The sequence below is a fragment of the Hyla sarda genome, chromosome 8, assembly GCF_029499605.1.
Source record: "Hyla sarda isolate aHylSar1 chromosome 8, aHylSar1.hap1, whole genome shotgun sequence".
Taxonomy (NCBI): Eukaryota; Metazoa; Chordata; class Amphibia; order Anura; family Hylidae; genus Hyla; species Hyla sarda.
This window is the reverse complement of record NC_079196.1, coordinates 91,110,828-91,125,970: the sequence shown is the minus strand read 5'-3', so window position 1 is coordinate 91,125,970 and position 15,143 is coordinate 91,110,828. Positions and strand designations below refer to the sequence as shown.

The following is a 15,143-nucleotide window of genomic DNA, read 5'->3' as shown; positions in this document are numbered from 1 at the left end:
TACAGTAACATTGTGTAGTTTAATTGTAAAAACAAATACATTGTGTGAAAAATTATACATGATGCATTTAGCATAATAATTGTTTTAAAGATACTAAAGATGTTTTTATTTCCCCTCCCAAGTGTTTTGTAAAGACTTTGGAAAATTACCAGTAACAATTGTAATATATTATTCCAGCAGTGGGGAATTCCTAAGTAAAGGTAATTATTACAACCTCCAGACAACAAGGTGAGAAGGGCACATAAACGCCAACCCCACACTGCCGTCAACTGGTCCCTATTGGGTTCAGAAACAGGGACTTTCAATAGGAGAAAATAATTCTTATTCAAACATAGAATAATAGATCTGCTTTAGCACAGTCTTTATGTACACTGGTATTATGTGCACAAAGAAATAATACAATAAGGGCTCACCAAGTCAGGGTTTTTTTCACCCACGCATGCAAAAAGCCATAACATTTTTATAATTCCATGAATGTAACTGTGTGAAACCTTGTTTAGTACTGGGGTACATACATTTATTGACTAGCTTAACCTTTAACCCCTTAAGGACTCAGGGTTTTTCCGTTTTTGCACTTTCGTTTTTTCCTCCTTACCTTTTAAAAATCATAACCCTTTCAATTTTCCCCCTAAAAATCCATATTATGGCTTATTTTTTGCGCCACCAATTCTACTTTGCAGTGACATTAGTCATTTTACCCAAAAATGCACGGCGAAATGGAAAAAAAAATCATTGTGCGACAAAATCGGAAAAAAAAACGCCATTTTGTAACTTTTGGGGGCTTCCGTTTCTACGCAGTGTCACACTCCTACTGAAGAAAGGGTCGATATCTCAGTACCCTGAAACGCGTCTAGGAAGTAGATGCCATCCTTGTGTGCGATTTTATATCTGGTAGTTGCAGTTTTACCTAATACACCTTGCAGAGTATATTTGCGGTTGAACATCTGCAGCTCGTGTTCCACCTTCATCTCTACTCCGGTGAGGCCGTTGTTCCAGCAGAGCTCCCAGTGACGTCACACGCCAACTCCACGAGGCTGACCACTGGAGTACATCAGAGAACCGGCAAACAGCCTTGCCCCTGATCGGATCTCAACGTGGACTGCCTAAACATCAGATACCGGTGAGCGCATTATTTCCACCTTTAAAGCGCTTTTACAATCCTGTGCATACAGACGGGCAGCTTAATACATCGGGTCCGGTGCTGTCCGGACCAGCTGCCACTACCACCGGCAATATCGCTAGTCAGCGCCTGCCAGCGCAGACCAACACCGGCATTATAGTCCACAGACTTTTTACTATACCCAATACTGCTGGAACTTTTAACATCTGAACTTTTAAACATCTCTGCCTTTGGCGGAATTACCGCAATTCTGATATATTTATACCAAAAGGATAACACTGCAATATCGTTCCATTATAACTGCCATTAGTATTCATTACTATTTATTCTATTTTGTGATTTACCATACTTATTTTTTCACAAGGTATCATCTATTGTTAAGATATATTTTATTTGTTATATGAACGCACACTAGAAGCATCAGGAATTATTTTAGTGTATTTTATTGTATGTGTTCGATCCCCCAATAGGGCCCTGTGAGGGGATCATAATCTCTTTTTATAATTGATATGATATTATATTAAATATTACAGTTAATTGAAGCACGGTCTATTTCATTTATTATTCAATATACACTTTCCTTGAGGTTTTGGGTAAATATTTTGCTATAGAATCCTCTTTTTTGCACCTAGGGTATAGGTGCCTACCCAATTTAACCTCGGATTAGTGTATTAATTGTGAGCTGCACTTATTTTCCTTAAAAAGATTTGTAAATTATGTCTATTTAAAAATCTTATTCCTTTCAGTAACTATCAGCTGCTGTATACTACAGAGGAAGTTTTTTTTTTTTCTGTCTGACCACAGTGCTCCCTGCTGACTCCTCTGTACATGTCAGTAACTGTCCAGAGCAGGAGAGGTTTTCAATGGGGTTTTCTCCTGCTCTGGACAGTTCCTGACTTGGACAGAGGTGTCAGCAGAGAGCACTGTGGTCAGACAGAAAAGAAATTAAACAAGAAAATAACTTTCTTTGGGGCATACAGCAGCTGATAAGTACTGGAAGGATTCAGATATTTTTAAATAGAAGTTATTTACAAATCTATTTAACTTTCTGGCACCAGTTAACTTAAAAATAATTTCCACCGGAGTACACCTTTAACCCCTTAACGACGAAGGACGTAAATGTACGTCCTGGTGATGCGGTACTTAACGCACCAGGACGTACATGTACGTCCTAAGCATAACCGCGGGCATCGGAGCGATGCCCGGATCATGCGCGGCAGGTCCCGGCTGTTGAATGCAGCCAGGGACCCGCCGGTAATGGCGGACATCCGCGATCCCGCGGATGTCCGCCATTAACCCCTCAGATGCCGTGATCAATACAGATCACGGCATCTGCAGCATCGCAGTCACTTAATTGGATGATTGGATCGCGCGAAGCGCTGCCGCGGCGATCCGATCATCCAGCACGGCAGCCGGAGGTCCCCTCACCTGCCTCCGCTGTCTTCAGGGAGTCTTCTGTTCTGATCTTCCTTCCCGCAGACCAGAGCAAAAGATGACCGATAACCCTGATCAGTGCTATGTCCTATACATAGCACTGAACAGGATTAACAATCGAGTGATTGCTTTAAATAGTCCCCTATGGGGACTATTTAAGTGTAAAAATAAAAGTAAAAAAAATTTTAAAAACCCCATCCCCCAATAAAAATGTAAATTGTCCCATTTTCCCTATTTCACCCCCAAAAAGTGTTAAAAAATTATTTTATATACATATTTGGTATCGTCGCGTGCGTAAATATCTGAACTATTAAAATGTTAATGATACCATACGGTGAACGGCGTGAACGTTAAAAAAATAAAAAATAGCTGCTTTTTTATAACATTTTATTCCAAAAAAATTAATAAAAAATGTATTAAAAGTTTTACATAAGCAAATATGGTATCAATAAAAAGTACAGATCAAGGCGCAAAAAATGAGGCCTCATACCGCCGCTTATACAGAAAAATGAAAAAGTTATAGGTCTTCAAAATAGGGGGATCTTAAATGTACTAATATGGTTAAAAAGTTTGTGATTTTTTTTTAAGCGCAACAGTAATAGAAAAGTATGTTATCATGGGTATCATTTTAATCGTATTGACTCAAAGAATAAAGAACATGTCACTTTTACCGTAAATTGTACGGCGTGAAAACGAAACCTTCCAAAATTAGCTACATTTTATTTCCCCATACAAATAGTATTTTTTTGGTTGCGCCATACATTTTATGATAAAGTGAGTGATGAAATTACAACGGACAACTGGTCGCGCAAAAAACAAGCCCTCATACTAGTCTGTGGATGAAAATATAAAAGAGTTATGATTTTTTGAAGGCGAGGAGGAAATAATGAAAGCGTAAAAATAAAATTTTCTGCGTTCTTAAGGCCCAAATGGTCCTTAAGGGGTTAAAGTGTACTTGTTATTAGGAAAAACTTTTTATATAATGTAGAAAATAATATGTTTATTTATAATATACATTGGCTAATAAATGTGTATATTTATGTCCCTGCAGCTATTGCCTGTGAGTCTTTGTGTGGAGACCAAATACAGGAAGTGGGGGTAAACAAGCGGGGCTCTGCGCACTGAGGACAAGCGGGGCTCTGCGCACTGAGGACAAGCGGGGCTCTGAGCACTGAGGACAAGCGGGGCTCTGCGCACTGAGGACAAGCGGGGCTCTGCGCACTGAGGACAAGCGGGGCTCTGCGCACTGAGGACAAGCGGGGCTCTGCGCACTGAGGACAAGCGGGGCTCTGCGCACTGAGGACAAGCGGGGCTCTGCGCACTGAGGACAAGCGGGGCTCTGCGCACTGAGGAGCCCTCACTTCCTGCATTTGGTCTCCTCACAGAGACAGCATTTTTTCACCCAAAAATATACACATTTATTTAAACAAACATACATACATATAATGGTATTATCTACATTATATAATACGTTTTTGCTTACGATAGGTACACATCGTTTTGGCCTTGAGGCCTTTTCATTTTTGCATTTCAGTTTTTTTTCTCTCTCGCCTTTTAAGAGCCATAACTCATATCTTTCCATCTACAGAACCATTTGGACATAGTTTAGACATTTCTGCAAGAGGAGATGCCAAATTTATTTTTTATTTTTTTACATATTTTTTATTTGTAAAATGGGAAAAATTTAATTTTTTTACATTTTATTGGGGTGGAAGCTTTTATATATTTGTTATTTTACACTTCTTAAGTCCCCATAAGGGACTATTTTAAGCAATCATTAGAATGCTAATGCTGTTCAATGCTACAATGCACTCTGGTATTAGAGTCTGCCTAAGCAGACTATTAGCAGATCATGCCAGAGCCAGCAGAGAGGTAACTCTGGGGAACTCCAGCTGGTATTAAAACAGATTGGATCCCCTGCATATATGTGAGGGTGCTGATTGGTTAGAAGAGGTGTCATTTGGGCTATGTTCACACACCAGATTGTCTGCATGGAATTCCACATGAAGATTCTGCATGGATTTATAGCCAATACACTTCAAATGGGACACCGCCGTCCCATTCACAAAGCAGAATTTCTGCTGGAGGAATTCTAATGAAGTAAATTGGCTATAAATGCCTGAAGAATTTTCATGCAGAATTCGGTGTAAAATTTTGCTGTGTGAACATATCCCACTGCTCTTAAGTCGCGTGATAGCAACTGATAATGACTCTTAAGGGGTTAATGGAGGACATAAACAAGATTGCAGATGTCCGTCATTTATGTTGCTGATAGCAGCTCTCACTCACAGTAGATGAAGCGAGCGCAGCTCCTGTAAAAATAAACATTTTTATTTCACTGCATTCAGAGAACCATGTTATGTTTCCAGTGGCATTATTTTAGAAGGACTTTTATAAAAATAAAAAAAATTTAAAAAATCAGGGATCGCTCATGGTCTAAAAACCAGATACCAAGGGCAGACTTGTGAGTGCTAGGCCCCAGACTGCCATGGCAAATTATTCACACCCTACAATCATGTCACAGGGTGCCAATAGACAGACAAAGAGAGCTCCTTCCCTCTGACAAACACTTTTGATGCAGTGGTCACTATTGATGGCCAGGATTGGGGTTCTCTCTAATTCTGTCAGTATTGGCAGGAGCAAAGCCTTGTATTACAGCTGAGCTCCCCTCACAAACCTATGAATACATTGGGCCATACCCACAAAATCACCAAAAAGGATATTTCTGTCACGATTTGAGGACTAGCACCCACCTCTGGTGGACAACAACAGTAAGTGAATTTAAGCATGCTCAGATAAACATAAGGGGAGATTTATCAAACCCTGCCCAGGGTAAAAGTTGCTGAGTTGCCCAAAGCAACCAGATTGCTTATTTTATTTTTCAGAGGCCTTTTCAAAAATGAAAAAAGCAATCTGATTGGTTGCTATGGGCAACTCAGCAACTTTTCCTCGAACAGATTTTTATAAATCAACCCCACAGAATATCCTAAAATTAAAGAGTAAATAAGGTACACACTAGAAGGACCAGGTGGTGTTTTTTTTACATAACTTATTTAAGCTCTTAAAAGGAGTAGTGCAGTGAAAAATAACTCATCCCCTATCCAAAGTATAGGGGATAATTTATAGATGGCAGGGGTCCGACCGCTAAGACCCCTGCGATCTCCTGAACAGGGCCCTGGGGCAGTCTGCCGGAAGCGGCTGGTCCGACCCTCGCAGGAAGCCACGCCCGACACGCTCCTTCATGTATCTCTATGGGATATATGGAGGGGGTGTGTCGGCCGCCGCTCCATGCGGGGGTCGGCATTCCCCTTCCACCAGAGTGTCGGGGCCCAGGTTCAGGAGATCCTGGGGGTCCCAGCAGTCGGACCACCCGCAATCTGTAACTATTTTTTGGATAGGGATTAAGTTACCTTTCACTAAACTACTCCTTTAGCTATAGCTAATCCAAGTGCTACTCGTAATAGCCAAAACTGATTGATCACATAAGAAGAGTGCCAGCAAGTTTCATAACAACTTCAAAAGTTGCAAGCCATTTTATTCCTGGAGGTAATCACTGACAAATTCTGTCTTTGGAATGGCCAGAAATGTGTTACTGCGCAGCTGTATTACCACTCATTGGACATCAAATAAGATGTCAAAGAAGCATCTTTACAGTTATGTTCTACAATATATCTGTCATTTGTCAATGGGTGTTAGTCTGGCATCTCAAGCCTGTCTGGAAGATCCAGCACTTGCCCCCAACACAGAACTGATGGATAAGACACTTTCACAAGGACATAGATTGCATTAAGTTTTTAAAGAAAAATGCAGAGTAGGACTAAAATAGAGAGAGGTGCCAGTCTTTCTAGTATACCTTTCTCTGTTTATATTACCCTTCTGGTTTTGGATTTCAAATACTTAAAATATCTAGTGTGAAAGTAGAGGGAGTCTGTAATCGGACAAAACCATAAACAGAAGAGTGTTGAATAATCTAAAATTTTTGAAAACCCAACACCTGTTCGGCCTTGTTGCAGGAGAATTTTACTAAGCCTGCAACTAAAAATTATTTCCATAACTGATTATTGGCCAATTCTTTTTTTAATTAATTCGATTCTGAAACTATAAAAATTGTGGTGTGATCTGTGGTTTATATTAGTAATAATTTGGCATAGATCAGACTTTTAACTTTGTTTCATTTTCTCTGGGATGCATAAAAAAATGCCAATTCTGCATGTCGCAGGAAGTCGATTTGGACACTGCACCACCAATGACACTTGCAACACCCATTTAGATGCAGCTGTCAACTTTGACAGCAGCATTTCAATGGTAAATAGCTGACAGCGGAGTTCAACAACGGCTATCACCAGCAGCCCCCCCAGAAGCTGAAAGCTGAGTCCTAAGCCCTCCTCATACTTCCTTAGCAGTGCCATGACAACTAATTAATAATGAAAATCAGTGACAACAATTTCCTTTATCGATTAGTTGTTTCAGCCCCAAATTTTACTGCAGCTGTGTTTAACTCACATGATCAAAGCTTCCCATTCAAAGAAATTTTCTTCGTTTATGGGTCCTGTAAGATAAAAGAGAAATAAATTTGCCTTGGAATCATAAAACAAAGGCATACAAGGAATAACATTATCACGTAATAAATAGGTAAGCGCACTAAGGAGAAAAAAAAAAATTGTAAAAAACATTTTGATCTCAAAACCTTTTTGTCTATACAGCATCTTCTTTGGTTTTCTTACAAACCTAGAATTCAGCCACAGTAAATTGTTATTGTCTATTATAACCTGAATTCACACAACATATTCCTAAGATGCTCATACACATTAGGTAAATTGCGGTAAAACCTGCTAACTTTGGAAGGATCAGTCAACCATTTAAGGTGTGTGGGGGGTCCCCAGAATCACCAGCAATGGAAATTGTCCAGAAAAAGAGAGAGATTAGGGGCATGTTACAATTTTTTTTTCAAATCATTTTTATGTTTCCAAGCAGAAGAAATAACAATCATAGACATTACAATACATAAACGTGTTGTTGCATTTTAAAGTGCAACTGTTACCTCTGTAGGTGGTGCAGATACCAATGAGATGTAAAAGAGCATATGTTTACTTTGCCCGCTGTTTGTAAACATATTTCCTGAATGTTTGGTCATTTCGCCAAACAGTCAGAGAGGCAGGCAGAGTCACAGCAGCAGGGCTTCAGACTAGGAGTGGGTCAGGGCGGGGAGGAGGCAGCGTGCTACTATAAGTCTGCCTCTCAGACATTTTGGTGGAATTACCAAACAGCCAGGATATAAATATATAAACTGCAAAGTAAGTGCAAATGTGCTCTGTTACATTTTATTATACCCTATTTATCGTTGTCTGCAGTTGCACTTTAACATGCCGTTCTTTTGTCCCAACTTGGGATGAAGTGCTGCCAGAAGAGTTTTGTGTCCCCTCTCCTTATCTTTATAGGGAAGATAGGAAAAATAGTGTTGCAGTGGACACCTATTGATGGTATATGAGCAGGTTAAAGGGGTACTCCGGTGGAAAACTTTTTATTTTAATCAACTGGTGCCAGAAAGTTAAACAGATTTGTAACTTATTTCTATTAAAAAAATCTTAATCCTTCCAGTACGTATTAGCTGCTGAAAACTACAAAGGAAATTCTTTTATTTTTGGAACACAGAGCTCTCTGCTGACATCGTGACCACAATGCTCTCTGCTGACATCTCTGTCCATTTTAAGAACTGTCCAGAGCAGCATATGTTTTCTATGGGGATTTTCTCCTACTCTGGACAGTTCTTAAAATGGACAGAGATGTCAAGAGAGAGCATTGTGGTCATGATGTCAGCAGAGAGCTCTGTGTTCCAAAAATAAAAGAATTTCCTCTGTAGCATTCAGCAGCTAAAAAGTACTGGAAGGATTAAGATTTTTTAATAGAAGTAATATACAAATCTGTTTAACTTTCTGGCACCAGTTGATAAAAAAAAAAAAATTCAACCGGAGTACCCATTTCACTTGGTCAAACCCGATCTTGTTTACTCTGGGCTATAATACAAGCTGTATTCTAGAATAATACAACACGAGTACAACCTGTCAGCAGAGATACAGGGCCATGTTATTTCACCGACCGCTGCTTTTTATCTCCTGAACAACGAACTACGGCCAGAATACTGCTTATAGAGAAGTGAGAACATATTTGCTCTACTACGGCAAGCCTATATCTTGGTGAATACCAGAAGAGGAGTGTCCATATTTGAAGCACTAGAATCACGTTAACAGGGCTGCTATGAGCAGACTGGAGTACAGGAATTACTGTTGTGAGGTTATATCCAGACGTACCTGCCACAATCCCTTCCGGTGGATTCAGTGTCAACTCTGAAATAAAAATAGGAGAAAAAAAAAATGAAATCATGCTGGAAAAAAATAATAATACAAACAAGAAAATAATAACACCTGTGCTTGAAAACCTTGGTAATAGTGACCATGTTAGTGACCAATATAGTGACTTAAAGTGTAGAAAACATAGACCGGTTGGGAGGGGAAAAACATATTTTAAAAAGGCAAATTTCTCTGGGCTGAGAGCTACACTACAGGACATTGACTGGGAGGAGGTGTTCTTAAATACTGATACAGACGATAAATGGGAAATTTTCAAAACAACACTGAATAACTATTGAGCTAAATGTATTCCTACAGGGAACAAGTATAAACGATTAAAACTAAACCTACATGACTGACAAATGATGTTAAAACAGCAATAAACAACAAAAAAATTGCTTTCAAAAAATACAAATCTGAGGGGTCAGCTATAGCATTTAAACATTACAAAGAACTTAATAAAAATGTAATAAAAAACACCAAAGATTCAAAATGAGAGACAGGTGGCCAAAGAAAGCAAAACAAATCCCAAATATTTTTTTTGATAAATAAATGCAAAAAAAACAAATAAAAAAAACAATGACTGAGCATGTGGGACCCCTTAATAATGATAATGGGGAGGTGGTCACTGGCGATCAAAAGCAGGCGGAGCTACTGAATAGGTTCTTTAGTTCTATATATACGAAAAAAGAGGGAGGGGCTGATGCAGGCCGGGCCAGTGCTGGTAACACATCATGTAATGTACTGAACTGGCTTAATGCAGAGATGATACAAGGTAAATTAAGTAAAGTAAATGTAAGAAAACCTCCAGGACCGGAAAGATTACACCCAAGAGTTCTTAGAGAACTAAGTTCAGTAATTTCTGTAGAGATTCTCTGGTGTCTGGCATTGTGCCGAGGGACTGACGCAAGGTGAATGGGGTACCAATCTTCAAAAAAGGGCTCTAGGTCTTCCCCAGGTAATTATAGACCGGTAAGCTTAACATGCACATAAAAAAATCTTAATCCTTCCTGTACTTATTAGCTGCTGAATACTCTACAGAGGAAATTCTTTTCTTTTTGGAATGCTCTCCAATGACATCACGAGCACAGTTCTCTCTGCTGACGTTATTATAATAATAATAATGCTTTATTTTTTGTTGTCCTTAGTGGGATTTGAACCCAAGTCCCCAGCACTGCAAGGCATGGTTGCTAAAATGGACAGAGATGTCAGCAGAGAGCACTGTCCTCGTGAGGTCATCAGTGTTCCAAAAAGAAAGGAATTTCCTCTGTAGCATTCAGCAGCTAATAAGTACTGGAAGGATTAAGATTTTTTAATAGAAGTAATTTACAAATATGTTTAACTTTCTGCCACCAGTTGTTTTAAAAGAAAAAAGGTTTTCACCGGAGTACCCCTTTAAGGACTCAGACCATTTTGGCCTTGAGGAGATTTCCATTTTTGAATTTTCGCTTTTTCCTCCTCACGTTCTAAGAACCATAACTTTTTTATTATCTTCCCTACAGACCCATATGAAGGCTTGTTTTTTACCGGACCAATTGGACTTTGTATTGCCATTTCACCATAAAACACAGTGTAACAAAAAAAAAAAAAAAAAAAAAAGATGAGGGATGAATTGTGTGCTAAGAGAGATTGTGGGGTTGGCTAGATGCGGAGCTTTGCGAAGGCTGAGAGGAGATTTTTATTATATTTAACCCCTTAAGGACCCGGGCTTTTTCCGTTTTTTCATTTTCAATTTTTCCTCCTTAACTTTAAAAAATCATAACTCTTAAAAATTTTCACCTAAAATTATATATAATGGCTTAATTTTTGCGTCACTAATTCTACTTTGTAATGACATTAGTCATTTTACCCAAAAATCTACGGTGAAACGGGGAAAAAAATCAATGTGCGACAAAATTGATGAAAAAACACTATTTTGTAAGTTTTGGGGGCTTCTATTTTTATGCAGTACATTTTTTATCAAAAATGATACCTTATCTTTATTCTGTAGGTCCATACGGTTAAAATGATACCCTACTTGTATCGGTTTGAATTTGTATCACTTCCGAAAAAAATCATGAATACATGCAGGAAAATTTATACGTTTAAAATGGTCATCTTTTGACCCCTATAACTTTTTTATTTTTCTGTGTTCAGGGCGGTTTGAGGACTCATTTTTTGCGCCATCATCTGAAGTTTTTAGCGGTACCATTTTTGTTCTGATCAGACTTTTTGATCACTTTTTATTCACTTTTTTGTGGTATAAAAAGTGATCAAAAATGCGCTATTTTGGACTTTGGAATTTTTTTGCGCGTACGCCATTGAACGAGCGGTTTAAAAAGCGGTATATTTTTATAAATCGGACATTTCCGCACGCGGCGATACCACATATGTTTATTTTTATTATTATTTACATAATGTTTTTTTTTTTGGGGGAAATGCCGGGTGATTCAAACTTTTATTAGGGGAAGGGATAATTGAAAGGGTTAATGATTTTTTTTACACTTTTCTTATGCAACATTATAGCTCCCATAAGGGGCTATAACATTGCATTTACTGATCTTTTACACTGATTGATCCATCTCCATAGGAATGGATCAATCAGTGTTTTCGGCGATTGAATGCTCAAGCCTGGATCTCAGGCTTGAAGCATTCATTCGGCGATCGGACAGCACAGGAGAAGGTAAGAAGACCTCCTCCTGTGCTACAGCTGTTCGGGATGCCGCGATTATACCGCGGCGATCCCGAATAGCTCCCTGAGCTAGCCGGGCAGTGCCGCGCGCTATTAGAGGCGGGTCCCGGCTTCACTATGACGCCGGGCCCGCCGCGATATGATGCGGGGTCACCGTGTGACCCTGCGTTATATCGCAGGACCGGGACTCATGACGTATGCATACGTCATGGGTCCTTAAGAGGTTAAATAGGTATAATCATTTTTGAATATAATTTTCTTTATTTGCCCTTCAAAAGGCTATACCCCTCCCTGTTTTTACCTGTGGTCAGATAGGAGAGGCAGCACATTCCCTGGTTGTCCATCCTACATGTCCCCAGCAGCCCATTTAGTGAAGAGGGGGCCAGCTCACACAATCTTCACCTTCCTGCATCTTCTCTCTGCAACTATTGCAAATCTGACCTTTAGCGGAGAGAGCCTGACAATTGGGGACTCACAATAGCTGCAGAAAGGAGCTGCAGGAAGCACAAGATCATGTGCTGGGCCCCCTACTCACTAAACAGGCTGCTGAGGACCACAGTTGCTGACCAACCGATTAATCGATTATGAAAATAGTTGACAATTATTTTCATAATCGATTAGTTATTTCATCACTATACAAAATGTGAAAAAAGTGAAAGGGTTTGAAAACTTTGCAAATGCACTGTAAATGTATACATGCAGGAAGTGGCCTGAACATATTTGCTGACTACGTTCAGATCATTTTGGATTTTCAAGTTTGGATTGTTACTCCTCCCATGTGTTTTTGGCGCCCATTATTGGGCTATATAAACCTGCTATTGTTGTACTGTCCTTATCCTGATCTGAGGAAGGGAGGGATCCTCCCGAAATGCGTAATCTTGTCCATTTTATTGTTTTTTTAATAAAATGTCCTGCTGAGGACTTTCCTATTACCTTTGGCATCCGCCTAATCTGTCTACAAGAGTCTGCAGCGCCATACCTGAGGGTTTTTTCCTGCTCTACTTCTAATATTAAAGTGAATAGGCCTTCTAAAGTGTACCACTTTAAGTCAGCATCCCTTTTTATGTGAACCCAGCCTTATTGCTTCTGCTTCTGATGTTCTTGGAAGGAATAGACAACTACTGTCCAGTTAAAGTCCATCAAGGAAGTTATTCATGACTATAAGGAGCAGGTCACTGAATACAACAACCCCAATTAACTAGATGCTCACTATTTAGTCTCTTAAGATGCTTTATCCCCCTACAGAGAAAAATTAGACCAAAAGATGTCCAAGTAAGACCTCAGCACTCCATAAAGGTCAATGTGCTCCTCAGTGTAAGTGCTTGGGGATGAAATGTACTTTACCTCATCTGGAAAATATGACGAAACTGTCCAAAATGAATGCACGTGTATTAAAAAGCCACGTTTTCTAAACAGGAAAGTATAGAGAAAGATAAAGTAAATCTTTTAAATGCAACTAAAAGGGAGACTTTATGTCCAACCCTTGTAATGGTTATCACCAGATTTCTTTAGTCATTCCAGAACCTAAAATTCTTTGTCCATGTGAATATACATAAAGCATCTTCACTGTCTATTCATATTTCCTATCACTTTATAGTTTATCACTAGTTTATTTTATTTTATCTTTTTATTTTTTTCCTAGTATGTCAACATATTACAGAAATAACAAAATCAGCGAAAGGGAAAGGGACAGAAAAAAAAAAAAAAAAAAAAAAACCAACAAGTAGAATTATACTCCCACTAATCATCTATAGTACTTCCAATAGATTGCTAGAGGAAATAAATACATATTATTAATTCTAAAATGTAAACAACACTAAAGTATAATAAAACTATGATACAGAATAAACATAATGCTTATATAATATATAAAAACAAACAAAAAATAAGGAGTCAATATCCATCTAAAGTAAACAAAGAAATAATTGAGGAGAAAGATTAGGGATGGGGGAGCAGGGGGAAATGGAGAAGAGAAACAGATTTCTGATGAGGCAATTTTTTTCCTCCCATCAACCTCCCACTAATTTCTAGGACAACCGAAACAAGATAAAAGGCGAATTAGAAACAAAAAAAATATTTAGAGGTTCGCCGGGGAGTCTACACCTGCAAATATGCATCATATTTTCTGTGGGCCTGACTAACCAAGTCCTCAAATCTGCAAATCTGGTTTTATCTCTTTGATCCATTCAGGTAATGTCGGAGGTGTTGTTAGCTTCCAACTATAGGGGGTCAGATGCCAGGAGATGCACCACAAGATTAGATTTAGAAGGACAAAAATCCTGTGAGGGTCTACCCAGAGCAATCATATCCACTGTTAAGATAAAACCAATGGATATCAGTTCCCCTCTGTGATCTGCATCAAAAATTAAGTCATCAGGGGGCAAGACCACCAGATATGACTTAAAAGGGTACTCTGCCCCTAGACATCTTAACCCCTATACGAAAAATAGGGGATAAGATGTATGATCGCGGGGGTCCCACCGCTGGGCACCCCCACGATCTTGGCTGAGGCACCCCACACATTCGGTGCACGGAGTGAACTTCGATCCGTGCCGAATGACTGGCGAGGCGGAGGCTCGTGATGTCACGGCCACGCCCACTCAACAAAAGTCTATAGGAGGGGGTGTGACATCCTCCGACGCTCTAAACGAACGCCAGGTGCAGCAGGGAGATCGTGGGGGTCTCCAGTGTCTGGACCCCAGCGATCAGACATCTTATCCCATATCCTTTGGATAGGGGATAAGATGTCTAGGGGTGGAGTACCCCTTTAAGGAGCCAATTTCTCTATTACAGCACAGATTAGAGAAAGACAGGTTGTATGCAAAAAGCCACTCAGGTGTTTTGTACCACCTCATGTGCAGTTTATGATGGTTCTTTTGTACCCTAATACAATGGGAGAAGCCATGGGAGGACTTCAATTTGGTACTTGTCTCTTCCCCACGGTAATAGACACGTTGGTTTTATGGGGAGAGGAGTGGTTGTGAGAGTATATATATTGATGCAATTTTCTAAAAAATTTTTCAGAGGTAAGTAAATGCTCAAAATTAGAAAGGTCTCTCAATTGTAGGGTCTTGGAACCCTACACCGAAATGTACAATATAGAGAAAGTAAAGTGCAAGAGGCAGGCATAAGTCACATAGTAGACTAAGACAGGGCCACTTCATCCTTCAGCAAAACTGCAAGAGGAATCTGTTTCTAGTGGAACCAGATGAGGGCATAAGTCCCCGGGAAGGGGGGCTAGTAATGTTGCCAACATTTTTCCTACTTTCAGTACCCGCCTCAATATTAGTGACAGTATCGGGAGAGACCAGGGTTTAAGATGATGCAGCCAAAGATAGTTTAAATACAGTGCACCATGGAGCTGTCTGGTCATGGATGCAATAAAGGGGGTACGGATAGGTTTTACATACTTATGCCATCTATTGGATGGCTTAAATAGGCACTGTCAGATAAAAACTTTTGATATGTTGTAAAGCATGCAAAAACAATAGGTTTTGCAATTGCTTTCATTAGAAAATTTTCAGTATTTCATAGTGAAAAAGCCAGTCAAAGAACTGCCCCCTGGAATGCA

At 39.5% G+C, this 15,143-nt stretch overlaps 1 protein-coding gene across 1 annotated transcript in view; it reads right to left on the bottom strand.

Moving 5' to 3' along the window:
* UBE2G2 (ubiquitin conjugating enzyme E2 G2) overlaps positions 1-15,143 on the bottom strand; it is a 73,686-nt gene that overhangs the window by 17,040 nt on the left and 41,503 nt on the right. The window contains exons 2-3 of the mRNA XM_056534836.1: positions 8,863-8,898; positions 7,058-7,103 (exon numbers count right to left, since the gene is read on the bottom strand). Of these exons, the coding sequence (XP_056390811.1) occupies positions 7,058-7,103; positions 8,863-8,898 (82 nt within the window). The remainder of the gene's footprint in view (positions 1-7,057; positions 7,104-8,862; positions 8,899-15,143) is intronic.